This window comes from Micromesistius poutassou (genome assembly GCF_964030765.1).
Source record: "Micromesistius poutassou genome assembly, chromosome: 7".
NCBI lineage: Eukaryota > Metazoa > Chordata > Actinopteri > Gadiformes > Gadidae > Micromesistius > Micromesistius poutassou.
In genome coordinates this window covers 13,292,743-13,310,304 of record NC_140277.1, presented here as the reverse complement: position 1 = coordinate 13,310,304, position 17,562 = coordinate 13,292,743, and the positions used below count along the sequence as shown (strand labels likewise).

General features: G+C 43.9%; 1 protein-coding gene across 1 annotated transcript in view; it reads right to left on the bottom strand.

The window, feature by feature from the left end:
• Positions 1-14,111: 14,111 nt before the first annotated feature.
• Positions 14,112-17,562, bottom strand: part of khdrbs2 (KH domain containing, RNA binding, signal transduction associated 2) — a gene marked incomplete at both ends in the record, with an annotated part of 38,007 nt that continues 34,556 nt past the window's right edge. The window contains 3 exons of the mRNA XM_084470403.1: positions 14,112-14,206; positions 15,426-15,484; positions 16,304-16,386. Coding sequence (XP_084326529.1) covers positions 14,112-14,206; positions 15,426-15,484; positions 16,304-16,386 — 237 coding nt within the window. The remainder of the gene's footprint in view (positions 14,207-15,425; positions 15,485-16,303; positions 16,387-17,562) is intronic.

Below are 17,562 nucleotides of genomic sequence, written 5' to 3'. Positions count from 1 at the left end.
GCAAAGAAGTCCAATCAGGAGAGTAACAACAGACCATCCCTCTTAGCAGCCCGAGTTAAAGCCCAAACAAACGCTCCTGCACCACCCCCCCCCCCCCCCCCCCCCCCTCTCCCAATCCATCTTCATTCTCATCACTACATCCTCATCCACTCACTGAGTAATGTTACCCTTTTTGTTTTTGTCTAGCGAGCAGAACCCTTTGAAACTGGAGGACAGAAGGAGTATCCGATGGAGCTTGTGTCCTCCCTCACACACTACAGCTCTATTCTTCCACTCCCCCTTTTTTCCTCATGTGGTTCTATAGCTTCAATGCACACTGTGGGAGGCGCGGTTCGCCACTACACCGGCATCCATTCTTCATGTTCACGAGGGGCTGGGGGGCGTTGCTGGCAGCGCTCGCTATAGACGATGAGGGACGAACAGCCTTCACCGGCCAAGAAACTCCTACCCCTCCCCCCCCCCCCTCCGCACCATGCCGTTCCTTCTTTGCATGAAACCTGACATCTTCGCTGCAGTTGGGCCATTTTTATGCACGAAGCACATGCACGCACATACGCGCACGCACACACACACACACACACACACACACACACACATGCACACACACACACACACACACACACACATGCACAAACACGCGCACGCACACACACACACACACACACACACACACACAGTTTGTAGTCAGCATATAAGACACTGCAGTAGGGCTGTTTACTGCTTTGAGAAGCCCATTAAACGTCCCCCCCCCCCTTCCACACACACACACACACACACACACACCTCCCTTTCGCCTGGGCAACATGCTGTCACATCTTGGCACTCACATCATTTACAGTGGATGATAAATTGATTTATGATCAAATTTGTATTTCTTTTGTTTCGGGTATACGCCTTGGGGCTACATGTAATCTTTCGGTTTTAACCTTATATTATATTACATTATGTAAGAGTGGTGAGGAGGGATTTAGGAATATAAAGAGCTTTTCACCACTGTTTTCCTAACATCTAGCCACCTCTGAATCCTCATTACAGGGAAGATCACAAGTGATTTAAGTGTTGAATGTCAGAATAATAAGGGGGGGACAGGATAATGTATGGCTACGGGGTCTCTGACTCCAAGAGGTACTGGGTTCGATACCTACTGCCCAACCTCCAGGCATCCTTGAGCGAGATGCTCCTAGCCCCTGCCTGCTGCTTCATATCCTGGATCGGAATTCACTGTCAGTGGCGTCGGATGTATTTGACATAAATGCGTTTTAATTAAGATGTTTAGGACACCTAAGACTCAAATCCGCACAGCTGCCCCAAGCCCCTGAGGGCGAGGGAGGGGGGGCAGGGGGGATATCACCACGGTGATAAGGTGAGGTCAGTGTCATCGTCTTCACAGCCTCTCATCGCCATAACCCTGGGGGGTTTATGAGGGAAGCATGATGAAATTGTCCGGTAACAAAACTCAAAGTCAAGGGTTGGTACGAGTATTAATATTGCGCTTCTCTAAAGAATCCTCCACACAAGGGGAATGATACCAGCTTTAATGGAAAATTATGATTTCTGCCATAAAGGTCATGACCGCTTTTATTGTGAGTCACTGAAAAAATCCAAACCCATAATTGTGACATCTTTAAAATCATCTTTATGGGATTCGACTGGCTGTGGTAGACTTTGTTTAATGTGTTGGACTGGCTTTCACCATGCTGGACTGGGTTGAGTCTGGACTGGGTTGGACTGTATTCGACTGTATTTTGACTGTTAAGACTGTGTTGGACTATTTTGAGTGTGTTACACTGTGTTGGACAGTGTTACACTGTGTTGGACTAAGACTCTGTTAGACTGTGTTGCATTCATGTGACGATAGCGACAATCCATCTGTATTTTCTATTCCCAGTCTTCTGCGTGTTACCCAGCCTCATGGTTTCAGTTCAAACTGAAGTTTGAACTGTGGTTAGACTCCTGGTAAGAGTCCATCCAAAAGGTTCTTGGTTCGATCCCCAAGGTCCTCAAACTACCTGTAAGCATCCTTGAGCAACGCCACGCTCCCACCTGCTGTTGACCTGCATCTGGATGCACGCTTTGAGGACAAGTATCTACTAAACAGACAATAGTCTCTACAGAGTGACCGGTCATTTCTTGATTGTCTTTCTTCTTTTGACGACAAACTTGGACCACTGCCACGGTTAGACACGGTGCCGGTGAAGCATTCTTTATGTAATTGCAGACCGAGAATTTAGCTTTGAGTGTCAACACTACAATCTATAGCAGCTTCTTCTAGAGAGTCAATGGGAATAACCACCAATCAACAGCACAAAGTAATTATACACTACACTGCCTCGTGGACGATTAGGTTGTAGTATATAATGTGCAAGCAGCATAAGGCTTAGACTGTAACTGCAGCAGGCAGCCGTACATTAAACCCCTCAAAGGATTGGGAAAAGCCTCTTCAGCCAGGTTGCCAGGTTTCATGAAGACAGTGCATTTATTTACCCTTTACGGTCATATGCCTGTATTCTTGTGTTTTTTTTTACGTACAATGCTTGGTCGTTGTATCCACCCTGAGCAGTTTCTTCCTGATCATGGCCGTGTTTAAGGAGGAAGTATGTATCAATGCGTTCCCTAATAGTCATTCATGTGGATAGTTGCTTGTGGTATTATAAGGGGAACCAATCTTGGTTTTAACACCTTCATCTATATTCACTACTTAGCAGCCTCCACAGAGCCATGAGACAGGGAACCCAGATGCAGGTCATCGGGACTGCAGATGGAAATGAGCTTTTAGCTAGAATCTGGTACAGAACATCTTTTTGCACTATGTAACTAATGCATCTTGTACATGATCCCTGAAACAAATACATGAAATAAACTAAAGGAGCAGCTTTAGGGGCGGGGCATCTCGCACAGGGACCCACAGACACCGGGGGGGGGGGAATCGAACCCGGTATCTTTTTGATCTCAGAGCCGAACAGCCCCTCCAGCCCACAGCGCTTCTGCTTGGCGGTCTTCCTCGCCCTTTCCACCGGGCCGCAGTCCGTACGTGGGGGAGTGCGGCGGTACACCTCAGCCACTGCAGGTCACCTGTCACCCGTCACCTGTCCGTCTCCGGGCAGGTTTCCCCGGCGCCGGCTCCCTCTCCCCTGGGTGGAGGTGTCTGCCGAGTCTCCCCGGGGACCCGGCCCGTCCATCACATCCTTAACTCACTGCTTTCGCCCTCGGGGGGCCTTGGCTGTCAGCTGAATTTTACACAGACTGACAATGTTGATTCTTCACACACGATATCAAATGGCAATGTTTGCTTCATACGTAAATATAGAATCTATATTTCAGTTTTAAAATAAAAAAAACCCATCCTTCGGGGGTGGGGGAGAGAGGGTAAAAAATTGCTGCAGGCGGTTGAGTGCTTTTATGAGATGAATCAAACCCGTATAGGCCTACCTGCCCTGGAAGACTATTCTGATTGCTACTGAGATCTGATGTCTGCTGTCAAGAGCAAAAAATATGGTGTTTTATTGAAATGAACCATATCATCATAATCATTGGATATCATTCACAACACAGGGATGTCATTGGCGTTTATTAAACACACTGTAGCAAAGCGTGTTGCAGGTAGGCTGCAGCAAGCTGTGTGCAGTGCGAACATGTATGTGCATTTCTGTAGGACGGTATATATATATTGAGCAGCAGATTCATGCAGTATTCATCCCTGATGCGAATGCTGGCAGCTTCTAATGGATCCAGCGCTTAGGATTTAAACCGGAGGAGCGATGAGTTGTGAGGATGTTTGAGTCCCAGCCGACAGGTCATGGGTTTGAATCCTCTGTGTCTATCTTCAGGCACCCCTGAGCAAGATGCCCAGCCCCCTACCTGCTCGAGAATGACATTTACCTATTCATTTAGGTTTATAAATCACTGTAAATCCTAGGCCTACAACTGTCTCATCTACTTTATTCTTCTTTAAAGGTTTAACAATGGAAATATAGTTTGGGGTTATATGATTTAATTCCTGTAAAACACGACGGCTCGCTAGAACTGTACCATATTATGAGACAGCCTATTTCTAGTAACTAGTGGAGAACAATGCTGTGGGCATTCACAGGAGTTAGATAGTTAATTCATTATTGTGCTCTGATTAATTACATTATTCACCGTGGGTTGCGGTGTTAGTTCCATTTTTTACATAATTTTTCTTTTCTTTCTTTTGGGACACCTCTGGTAACACTAGACAATGTCTCACTTTGAAAGAAATACCTTGCATATTAGCATTCAGTATTATGTGTGAATGCCAAAGTACACATTGCTTTTTTCCTCCACATACTTATGTAAACAACATGTGGTGTTGACTGTAACAAGAAAGCTGTTTATTCAAATAATTAGAAAAAAAGATGGAACAAGTTGGCGTGCTACCCCTGGGAGCTTAAATTTGATGCAGTGAATAGGCCACTGTTTTTTTCGCTTAATTAAAGTAATTGCTATTCATTTTGGATTGGCTAAAGATATAGGCATTGATAGTTTATTTAAATGAGCTCCATGTCAACACATGAACTCCCCACTTTGAGAACTTTGCTGACTGGCAGTATTGTGTCTGCTGGAGGTTATAGCAAGGGCAAGGCGAAGGACAGCGCCCACTCTGGGCCATATGTTTCAGGCTCAGGGTGAACTCTTTTTTTTTTTTGTTGCAATCTTTATTCATCTTTTTAATTCACAAACCGGTTCTTTGAGGCGTCTGTTTAATGTGGAATTCACTTAAAGGTAAGGCAGAGGAGAAATAACTCGATCACTAGACGTGGGCAGTCCGCCAGCTCCTTCACTTGTTTTGTTGACTTAATTTGCGCCAAATGTCAACCCTCGTCAGGGCTCTAAAATTAGACTTAACGTGTTGCCGGAGGGCACTGTATGTGTGTCTGTGTGTGTATCTGTGGGTGTGTGTGTGTGTGTGTGCATGTTCATCAGTCTATGTGTGTGCATGGTTGTGTGTATGTGAGCGTATGCATATGTGTGTGTGTATGTGTGTGTCCGTGTGTGCACGTGCATGTTCATGGGTGTGTGTATGTGAGCGTGTATGCATGTGAGGGTGTGTGTGTGTGTGTGCATGTCTGAGTGTGTGTATGCATCAAACTGCTTTAGCCAGCCTACAGTCCCTGGAGGTCACTGTTCATCGTCGCCATCCTGGCAGTCACCTGTCACATGGGTCGCTTCTCTTATGTCACCCTCTACCCCGAAAGCCACACTGCCACACACACACACACACGCACACACTTCCTCAAGGAATCGAAGAGTTCTCGTACCGTTCCATCATATTCTCGATCGGTCTGAGAAAAGAAAAAAAAAGAGAAAATGTGCCCCATGTGATGGACTTTGAATTTGTAAAAAGCTCATTTAGATTCCGGGCTACCCAGCAGCTGTCCAAAGGCTGGTTGGCTCAGGTAACAACCAGACCTAACGGAAGTGGGGGTGGTGGCTTCAGTAAGATGCATTGTTTTGCATCATTGGACCTTTCTGGCTGTATCTGCCTGTTCCATGACCTATTTTCTCCTAGCTACTGTGTATTTCCAATATTTAGATCCACTGGCATCAAGGAGGACTTTTAATACATTGCACAGTGTGTGTGTATATTTCAAGTTGTGTGTGTGTGTGTGTGTGTGTGTGGTATTGGAGGAAATAATTAAGCCATGGTGTATGTGATTGATGGAGTGAATCCACAATTGGTTTGACATTTGAAAGATAATTAATGAGTTGCTGTCTAATCTTACATAGCGGTTGATGCACTCACTGGCGCATGACGCACATACTCAAAACACACACACACGTACATGCACACACACACAAGCATACGTTAACTTATATGTACACACACATACACATACACACACACACACACACGCACACACATACGTATGCAATTATATATAAACAGTATATACACATATACATACATACTACATACACACGCACACACGAACACGAACATTTAACGTCATAAAATCAATTAAAATATGAAAGACTTGGGAAAAGCCTTGGGAAAATTTCCCTTTTGGTTCAAAGCAGGTAACACGTTCAGGTGTACTCCGCCCGCCGTGAGTCCCTGGGCACGGCGTCCGAGTGCCAGCAGGCAGCGGTAGGCCCTGCCCGCTTAATGAACTAACAGGCTCCAGTGGGCGGGCCCACAGCGCGCTCCATCGATCAGGGCCTTCAAGCACAAAGGGCTTGAGCGGCTCGCGTAATGACAGCTGCCAGAGCAAGACGATACCGCTCAGCGGGTCGGGCCGGCGAGCGCCGACTTTTTGGCAGCCACCTTTCGCCTCGTCGGATGCATTCTGGGTAATAACAGGGACACCGCCTGTGTGTTGTTGATGCCTCCTCTTGCTGCTTTTTTTTTTTTTTTTTTTTTTGAGGAAACGCTGAAGAGTCGGTCTAGCCGGAGCAGAGTGGTTTGGTACCCGTGTGAATTACAGGGCTCTGTGGACGCGCTGACACTTGACTACTTGTCAGAGCGTCTCCTTACCCAGAGAGCAGTAATGAATAGGATTATATTGTGATTTTGTTTGTTAGTCAAAGCAGTGTTTTTTTTCGTATTATCTTCTTTTATGTGAAGCACATGACACGACACTGACAAAGTCTGGCAGAAATAAGAAAAGGGCAGAAATAATTGATAGTTTTATAAAAAAAAAAAACACAAAATTAATTTGACATACTTCTATGATAAATACCCATTGGAAATGAGAATTCATGGCAATTAACACTTTGGTGTGTGTGTGTTTGTATTTATGTGTGTGTGCTTATGTGTGTGTTTGCGTATGCACATGTGTTTGTATCCATCTGTGTGTATATGTGTGTGTGTGTGTGTTTGCTACGTGCGTGCGTGTATGTTACGTGTGTATTGATGTGTGTGCGTGTTCTTGTCATCCGCGGGCGAAGTCTCCGGCGTGGTGGCTGAGGGCTGAACGCAGCTCAGTAAGTGCCCTGGATCCACGAGCTGTCTGGTTATCAGCTAACCCCCCCGAGTTATTAGCTGTCAGAGGGGGGAACGGGGCGGGCCGGGGGGGGGCAGGCGGGGGGGGCTGACAGGCTCCGATGCAGTCTTTGGGTTCTGCGGGTTCACCGAGGTTCTGTGTATGGAAAGACGGTTTGGACAATTAGTATCCCCGGACGTTTCTGGAGGCCAGACGCCACTGACCTTATGCTTTGCACAAAATATGACTTCAGGGAACGACCAAGACAGCATCGCTGGTATTGCTACTGTTTTCATAATGCCTTAACTGTGGATTCAGGCCACGTCAACCTTTTGTTTACAGGGACTAATAAAATTCATGAAAATTCATTCTTATTGGTTTAGCGTGTTTCTTAAAGGTCAGTACAAATAAGTGAAGCACGGATGAAACGTGACCCGGATCATCTCTTGTGTTAGTTACTGTTACGCTTTGATTCTGAAGCCTGGTTTGACTCCAGCGGTGTTGGATGATGGATGAGCCTGCCCTTTTCTACCCGTCGTTCCTCCTCCATTCTCATAAAGGTTTGTTATGTGTTTGAAAAACCCATGGCACAGTAAGAGACGGTACCAAAGTTGGACACGCTGCAATTCCTTTTAGATCAGCAAAGGCACTCAAAAGCGATTATGTTCCCTTCTTCTTACCTGCTTTGTTGAATTTGGCTGGCGGTTACCATCCTGCCTTGTTTCGTCTCTTTAAGCCCAATTCCAGCCGCCTGCGTGACAGAAGAGAAACACAGGTATGTTTCATAAGGACAATGTATTGTTCACAGCGCCGCTACCAATTCATGAATACATTGACTGTGTTTGGCGGACTAAAGCAGCGTGGTTCTGCGCCTGCCGTGAGGCAGCCAGACGGGCTGGGATTGTGTGGGCAACACATCACCACCAATCCATGACCAGACTAACCCCTGGAATTACCTTCAAAAATTATCCAATTAAAATAAAGTGAACTGGCTTCAGACGTTTTTAAAAATACTTTTGTCTGTGCATGCATACAATATGATGACGTGTGCGCAGAACCTTAGACAATGACCAACCATGTTCGTTTTGGAGGAACGCTGGTAATCTCACTCAGTCTCAGCGGGGAGAAGGATTTCAGTGAGGGTGTTTTGAGAAATGTGCTTAAATGTCCGTAGCAGGCGGTGGGATTTGTGAGCTTGGCTCAGCCCCGGCTGTTCAGTGTGCCTGTGGGGGAAATATAGCTGGGAATGATTTGTGCTTTTTCTGGCTGATGATTTAGGCAGCACAGATGACGGAAGCAACATACATGGCCACAAATAAACACGCCTCACGTGCCTCGCGCTTTCAGAGGGTTTGCAGAGAGGATAAATGTTTAGGGGGGACCTTGATTCAACACTGTAGTGTGTATGCATGAGAGACTAACACACCTGAAAGGTCGACCTTGAAGAAATACCCTGAAAGGAACATTCTACGGACGACTACTGACCTAATCTTCTGTACCCAGACGTGGGTTTTCACAAGCTTGCAGAAGGTCTGGGGAGACTTAATCTTTGTGAGCTGAATTTGTTTCTTATGCAAAAATGTAATCCAAAAATATTCTCCAACCCAAGACCTTGAATAGTGGTCCAGACGGGTATGCGTTTATGAGTGTAGTGGAAAAGCAAGCCAGATTAGCACTATTGACGTTATGAACGTGGCTCGGTCGATGCAGGCATATGAACTATGAATAACTTTACTTTCTAGACACGTTTGCCTTCATAATGGCTGGAATGCAGGTTATCCACAATAGCCATGATGAACATAGATTTCCCTGCTGTCTCTTCACATTCATTGAAAATACAACAAGTCACAGTACATAGCTGTGTTGGTGTGTTAGAGATGAAACATCAAGACACATGCACCAAACCACAAAATATCGGTCTCCAAGGACCCAGTGGAGAATCCAAATGATTTAAAAAAATGGGTGTTTTTTTGGCTCCTAAAGAAAAGTCCTGGTTTGGAACCACTAACGTCAGCAGTCCAACTGTCCTACCAACCTGCCCTTGAGCAAGATGCATTACCCCATACATCCTGCTCCTCCCTGGCTCTGCAATTCAATAAGTCACTTTGGATGAAAGCGTAGGAAAATAGTAGGAAAAATTAAATAGTAGGAAAAATGGCTCAACACTGTGTCACTGGGTGGCTGACCTTTCAGCAACACACTGATCTTATCATCAGCCGCCCCCCTCACCTCTGAAGAGGTCAATAGAATAGTTAACTCCAACCACGCCACCACCTGCCCTCTTGACCCTATCCCTTCCTCTCTCCTCCAGACCTTCTCAGTCGACCTCCTGCCATTTCTCACCGCCCTCATCAATTCCTCCCTCACTTCAGGCATTGTTCTGGCGTCTTTCAAGATTGCCAGAATAATGCCTCTCCTCAAAAAACCAACCCTTGACACCACCGAGATCCAGAACTACAGACCAGTATCTCTTCTTTCATTCCTCTCTAAAACACTTGAACGTGCCATCTCTAACCAACTGTCCTCCTATCTCTCACATAACAACTTGCTTGACCCTCACCAGTCAGGCTTCAAGAAGGCACACTCCACTGAGACGGCTCTCCCCGCGGTGACTGAGTCCCTCCGTGCTGCCAGAGCCTTGTCCCTCTCATCGGTTCTCATTCTCCTCGACCTGTCCGCAGCATTTGACACGGTGAACCACCAGATCCTCCTCGCCACTCTCGCCGAACTTGGCATTGCTAAATCGGCCCTATCCTGGTTCACATCTTACCTGTCGAATCGCACCTATCAGGTCACATGGAATGGCTCCTTGTCCAAACCTTGTACACTTGACACTGGTGTCCCTCAAGGCTCTGTACTGGGGCCCCTTCTGTTCTCCCTCTATACTGCCAACCTCACCGCAGTGGCCCGATCCTGCAGATTTGCACTTTACAACATCCGCAGGATTTGGCCCTTCCTCACAAGGGAAGCAGCTCTGCTTCTAGTCCAAGTGCTGGTCATCTCCCGCCTGGACTACTGAAACTCGCTCCTAGCTGGACTCCCGGTCTCTGCTATTAAACCTTTGCAGCGTATCCAGAACGCGGCAGTGTGCCTCGTGTTCAACCTACCTAAATTCTCCCATGTGACTCCCCTCTTCCGCCACCTCCACTGGCTCCCTGTAGTAGCCCGCATCAGATTCAAGATGATGGTACTGGCATACAAGGCAGTTGATGGAACTGCCCCTGCCTACCTCCAAGCCTTGGTCAAACCACACACTCCAGCTCGATCCCTCCACTCAACTACCTCAGCTGGATGTCTGGTACCGCCATCCCTAAGAGCAACCAAAGGTCGATCAGCTAAATCACAACTCTTCTCTATCTTGGGACCACAGTGGTGAAACCCTCCCTGCTGATGTCAGGACCGCAGAGTTGCTCACTAGCTTCCGCAAACGACTCAAAACCCACCTGTTCAGAGTTCACCTAGACTCTACATAGCCATTCAGTCCCTTATTTGTCTGTTGCACTATTGTTTGTTGTACGTCCTGGCACTTGATGAACGCACTTAATACAGGTTGTATTCATTCATTGTACTTAATTGTGTAGCATGTACTTAATTGTGTTGTGCATGCATGTTGTGTAGCATGTACTTAATTGTGTAGCATCTGCAGTAGCTAGCTATCACTGCTGTATACGGGGAATGGGGTTAGCCTGGCGATTGTCAGTACTTGCACTTGGTTCTATGAACATCTTTACTGTACCAACGGTGATATATTGTTTCACTTCTTATGACAAATGTACTTATTGTAAGTCGCTTTGGATAAAAGTGTCTGCTAAATGCCCTAAATGTTAATGTAAATGTATGCTGGTTTCAGGACAGAGGTCAGTCAAACCGGCCATTGTCCTACAGACTTACCACGGCCTTGTCCGACGGTGTCATGGCAGCACTTTAGCGTGCTGTCCGGGTGTTTCCCAGAGAAACACCAGATTATGGCACAATCATTGTAGGCTGTTATGTCCTTTTAGCCAAATGTCTTTCTTAATAATAGCCGCCACTTGACGTCACTGAATTGCCTGCTTGGACACTGTTAAGATGTGATGAAAATGGGGGAAACGATCCATCACTATTAAGTATGATGAAAGCTCTCTTTTTTAGTCGGAGCTGGGTTTGAAAACATCATGAACACACTTAAATCCACAATCTTTCTGCGTTGAGAAAAAAATTGGGATTAATGTTTTAAACTATCAACAAGTGCATGTGATGACCTTGTGAATACTAGCCGTAGCTGCGGGTGGAGACTTACTGGGGTGGTACGGGCCGTGTGCAGATCAATGGTGGATATTCACACCTCTGGAAGGTAAGTGGAAAGCCTCTCTCCTCTGAGCAGGACCCTCTGTGTTCAATAATTGAAGGCAGCACAGAGGCAGCAGCTGCTATCACAAGAAAAATTGCATTTTGTTACAAAAAAAAGAGCTGTGACGCACTCCCGGGCTGACAGTTTGAGGCTGTGAACAAATGGTACTGCAGCACAGTCGAAGTGGCTTTTTAATGGCGTATTTTGTTGAACAAACAAACCATAGATCTAAGGCTAAGTGAAGTGTTCTGTGTCTAAATAGTATTAACGTAATGTGGTATAATTACCATGAATGTATGCAGTGAATGTAAAGTGATCAATACATCAATTACAGCTAATCCCAACATACCTTTGCTTATTCAATATTCACAATGGACGTTTGTCACAAAACCAGAATAGAACCTAAAGACTTGATTCGGCTATTGAAAGAGTGCTTCTTGCAAGTCTTGTTTTCTACTCCTCTCTTGACTTACCACAAAACATAACCAGTCCTTTTCATTTAAAGTGGTAATTTCTTAAATTAAAAATATAAAGCAGTATTCTGTATTTTTCAGGCACTTACCTGTTGAACTGACCAGAGTGCACTACATCTGTAAGTAAAATCACAACAAAGTCAGGACTGTGGAGATCCTTGAAGTATAAACTACAAAGGGAGAATCAATAGACACTTTCTAAAGATTGCATGCAATATGATTATTTAAATGGAACTATGGATGGGCACTTTTTCAACATCTGTAAAAGAAAACAGCATTGAACACATTTCGGGCATTATAAACATATTTTTGTGTGTGTCAGACGTATTCTTTCAAATTCCATTTTCATTTTTTGTTAATATCTTTAGTTTACCGATATTTAGTGAGAGGACATGTTTAGTGCCTTTTATTAAACTCTATTATTTCAGTTCACAAACTGAGTTTAGTCATATCTAATTAGAACTGCTTGGGGAGTTTAAATGGCCATTTTAGGAGGGGGGTAAAATAATAGTGTTTAATAATAATTAAAAATATATATATATTATCATTGTTTTTGTTGATCAAACTATAATTAGGATTAGGATTACCTGCTTAGTCTTCATTTCTGTCCGGGAACTACACTCTTAAAGAGTCAGCCTTCAGGTGTACTAGTCACAAAAGAGAGGCACAAAAGCTGAATCACAGACCTCAGCTGTGCTGTTTAAAGCACGGACAAGTACAATATGTTTTATCGTTGTTAATTTCATTTAATGCCACTTGTTAGCGCATAAATACCAATCTCCACATTCCGGCTCCTTATGCGTTGTGAATTAATGAAGCTGCAAAAGTTTTTAGTACATTTAAGACATTAATATGGTAATAGTGTGATAGTTAATGAGTATATGGGCGGAGGTCTTACCTCTTTAAACTCCATATCATTCTCAGATTCACAAATCTGTTTAGCAACGTAAAACTTGAGAATGGATTAGGAAACAATGTATTATTCGGTAACAACAACTTGCGTCCATTTTGTTGTTATCCAATTGGCGTGTCCAATTTAGGGAGAATACTGTGAAAATAAAGCGGTTTACGACGAGTCCGTTGTCTTTATGAATCTTTTTAGCAAACACGGTATTAAAAGTTGGAGACATTGAACGTCAACAAGCAACATGCAACATTAGAAGAGTTTATGAACACCTATTTAAAGAGGCTAACACCACATCCTGGATTGGTTTTGTGTTGTTTTTATTAAATGCTTTATGTACAAATACATATTAGGAAAAAACCAAAGCACTGTTTAGAAACTACACACTGTATTGTACACTGTCATGATGGGTCGGAGCCCCAACAAACAACACACATTTTCTGACATCTCACAATGTGAAAACGGGTTTAGGTGCTTACTTAAGTGTCAATTCAGTTGGATTGTAAAGTAGTCAGAGTTTCAAATGATCAAATTCACATTTCGCAGAAAACCCATGCCATAAATAATGTCTTTGGATTTTGGACATTAAACTTGTGATACGTGAAAGTACATGCAGTTGGTTGATTCTAGTTAAAATGTGATTTCTGGGAGTTCAAACCAGTGTTTAGCTTAGTAATAGTATTAATATTGTTTTACATGGTGATACTTTCAGTTGCCCTAATTACCCTACTGCAGTAATATTCATGTTCTACACAAACATCAATCCTAGCTGAATTGTGTCATTAATTGTGCAATTCGTTTTTGAAAACTAATAATATTATAATAGATTCTAGATGTACTGTATATCACAAGGGCAGGTACACTTTGTTCCTACCTCAATGACCTGTGTAGTGTGCTGTAGATTAAATATGATAATTCTGTTGTATCTAGTACAGTGCAGACACAATCATTCAAATTGGAAACATAAAAGATTACTCCAAAACCACTATTTAAAAAGTATGAAATACAGTATTTTGTCAACATGTTATTCTTAGGTAACACATTCACTTCTGCTCGGGCTTGAACCTATTTACCAGCCCTGCATGTTTTTAAATCATCCAAACCCTGAACTCTGATTCCTGGGGAGTTTCAGTCAGTGCATCAGAGCCATGTCCTTTAAAGATCGGTTGATGTTATGTGAAATATGTTTTTAATTGTTTATGCCTGGATATCCAAGTCATTTAGGTTCCGCTTAGGTGCTCTCCATGTCACATAAATACCAACTCCAACGTCAACAGATAAACAAAAGGCAAGTAAAAGAAAACATTGTCTTGTAAATTGAAAGGTTGGATTATTATTGGCTTGACAGTGTTTTTTTTCCATTGGGAAAAAAAAAATGGCTTTCAAGAAAATGGATGATGGAAGGAAAAGCTGTAACATTTTATGAGGGGGGGGGGGCATAAAAAAAATGAAATCAACCTTCAGTATCTCCCATAAGGATGTTCTCTGTAGCCTCCTCTGGACAGACGGACTGTCGGGGCTTTGCGGTTGGGACGACAGGCCACCCAGTCCTCCTCTGCATCGCAACAGAAACACGACGAGTGAAAGATCAAACTACTCGTGCAAAAACACCCCAGCATTCACCACAGTGTCATGGAGCAATGGCCCTTTGTTTTTAAAGGAGCTGGGACCCAGGAAATGAAAATGAACCCTGTCACACTCGCATCTCTCATCGCATCTCTGTTTACGCAGTGTCCTCTTCCCTCTAATCTAAAATGTGTGCGAGACGAAGAAGCAAAGCCCTTTCTGGCGTTGATGAGACGTGTGTTTCCTGTCCAGCACTCCTTTAAAAATGAATTTAAATAAATGTGTCCCTCCTCTGTTTGACCAGAGAAGACAAACTTGGCTCTGTCCTTCAGGGAAAAGCCAAATGACACGGACATCAACAACCGACTGGGATACACAACAGATATATATATATATATATATTAAAATCAAAATGTAAATAAGATGTTGTGTCCTTGGAGCATTACATCAGATCATTTATTTCTTCGCTGCTGGATTCATTGTGCTGCAAACGAACAACACCTCGAAACAAACCAAGTGTGACAACACGATTATGTGTTGAGAAGGTTCTGTGTGTGTGTGTGCATTTGTGCGTGTGTGTGTGTGCACCCGTGGTGTGTGTGCGAACGAATGTGTGTGTGTGTGGGTACGCGTGTGTGTGTATAATCTAAGGATGGTATTTTATACAAGTCTAGGAGAGCAAACAGTTCCCGTCGGCGTGTGTGATGTGCCAGCCAAACCCTGGTAGGAAGTGTATGTGTTGCAGATATAGCTGTAGCCAGTTGGTCTTAGTATGGGACTGAATTTAAGTGAGCTGGAACCAAAAGGATTTTCCTTCATCTCTTCGCTGTGAAACGTGATCTCTTCCACGGTGGAGCGGGACGCGTGGTGTCATTGTGACTGTCAGGGGCCAGTCCGTTTCCTCTAATAGACGCTTTTCATGTTTGGGAAGGCAGTGTTATTTGTTTAACCATGGGACGACTACTTTATGAATACATCTTTGGCATTGCGTTTTTTGAGGGTTATACTTCAAGTGCAATGGAAATGGTTCCGGTCCGATCATAAATTCTCACAGAAAGGACTTTAAGTATCGTTCACAGACACGTAAAGGGAGAAGAAACGGGGGAGAGACTTGAGTTGAGGGCCATGTTTTCTAACAGTAGCAATATAATACATACAGTGCCCAAGAGATAAAAGGATGGTTTAGGAACATAAAATACTATCCTTACCATAGTTATTGTAGGAGTCATCACTGGTACCGTGTCCATATTCATAAAATTCTGAAATGCTAAATTAGAATCATAGTAGAAAAAGTAAAGTAAAAAACAGAGTTTAAATATTATATGTGAATATAAGGATGATTACCGATTTATTTAACTCGCAATGTGTAACATTTCAAACTAGCTTAAAATGAACTGGACCATACTGTAGTCAAGGTTGATCGATCAAAGATCGCTCAATAAAATCACACCCTATCACTGATATATTCTACAAATAAAAACGCTGGCACGCCTGGCCTCTCTTTCTTTACAAGAATCCTACTATAGAAACCCCCAGAACCCCTCCCAATCAAACCACTCTGACTCACCACTCTAACCACTCCAACACCAGCCAGACAACCGGCTGGCTGGGTGGTGTTAGAGTGGAGTTAGAGATGGAGTGGACACAACACTGTTGACTTCTGAAAGTCTCCTGGGAGGGGCTCAATCTTACACACACTCTTACACACAATCTAACACACAATCTAACACAGCACACAACAGTTGCAGCGTCTGTGGCGCTGTTCATTTTTTTACGTTCACTTTCAAAATAGTTGAACATTGAATTTCATAAAGCAATTATGATGGTATATTTTTTATTATGTTATTCTAGTTTATATAGTCATTTATAATTGTTGATATAAGACAACAGTTAATTAACATGGAACTTAGAAAATATGTTCCTAGAAGCTATTGTGCCAGACCTCATACATCTAAAATCAGTGGTTGGAATAACGTAGCACTAAAGGTAACATTTAAGTCTAAAATACTGCATTTAATTCCGGAATGCTCTATTTGTTTCTGTAAATACTCCAATTCTCCAAACGCGGCGTTTGACTTTGACGTACCTTTTGGACTGGTTGCTGTAGCTGTCGTCGTGTGCGTCGTAGCTGTCGTCGTCGTACTGCCCGTCGTAGCCGTCGTCGTAGCTCTGCAGTGGGAGATCACACAGACAGGGTGAACGAGGTACCACCAACCGACCGCCACCGGGGGCCCAGCTAGGGCCCCCCCTTACGGTCAGCCATGAAATAAAATACAATAGCACTATTTTAGCAAAGACCAAAGCTCATTATAACCCCCGCCCGTACGAGACAAGGGTAGGCGCGAGCCGGCGCTGTGGCAACACAAGCCGGTGTCGAGCAGCGGTATTGATTAACGCTTGCGGGTTTACGAGGAAAGCCTTGTTGACACCTCTCAGGCCCTGATCCAACTCAAATATGGATCTGATCTATCGATCAGCGGCTGGGCCCGAGAAACGTGCGCATGCAGTCATTTTGGGGATCCGTCGATGTTCCACGCGATAGCGGTCAGACGCGTTAGTGAGGTTAGCCAAACACACACAGAACTGAGCTGTTTATTTCAGGCATTGATTATGTACATCAGAAGAATGATAAACTTTGTTTTTCCTTCTTAGGGTAATAATCGTTGTTCTGTATCTGGTTTGAATTAATCTGCTGAAGTATTAATGCCGCTGTTTTAAAACTCTGTAGGGATTTCAAAAGAAGTCCTTCCTTTGTGTTACGTTGCTATTGAATGGTGTCCCCCTTCCTGGTTCACCATGCGCTGGTTCTCACGTGCGCTGGTTCTCACGTGCACACCGTCCGAACAAGCGACTGGAGTCCCGATCCACTCAGGGTTCACTCATGCATGACCTTCGCGATGTGTGCCTTTAATAAAAACCTATTATTCTTCATTCAGCCGTGCCAGTTTTTCCGATCCCCATTCACTTACTTTTTTTTTTTACTAACATGGTGTGCAGTATGCCTAAATATATAATAGTTTTACTTAATTAACATCCAAATCACTGTCACGCAGTCTTTTGACCAATGAAAATTTGAAGGGATTGGGCTTGATTTGAATGAGCCTAGCCTAGTTGACTAAATTAAAAACACAAATTATGTCTCGGATGAAGCAGCTCAGAGGATCCATCTGGCTCTGTTCTCTGTAGAGCGCTTCTCTATGAAGACAAACGGAGTCCAGCTAATTGACTATTTATTTCCACAAGTCTCATACGTCCAAATGCCTCGTGGATGGAGTTCAACTTTTAAATGGAGTCAATAGAATAATTATACGAAAACAAATCTAGCACCCGTTTCCCAGTCACAAT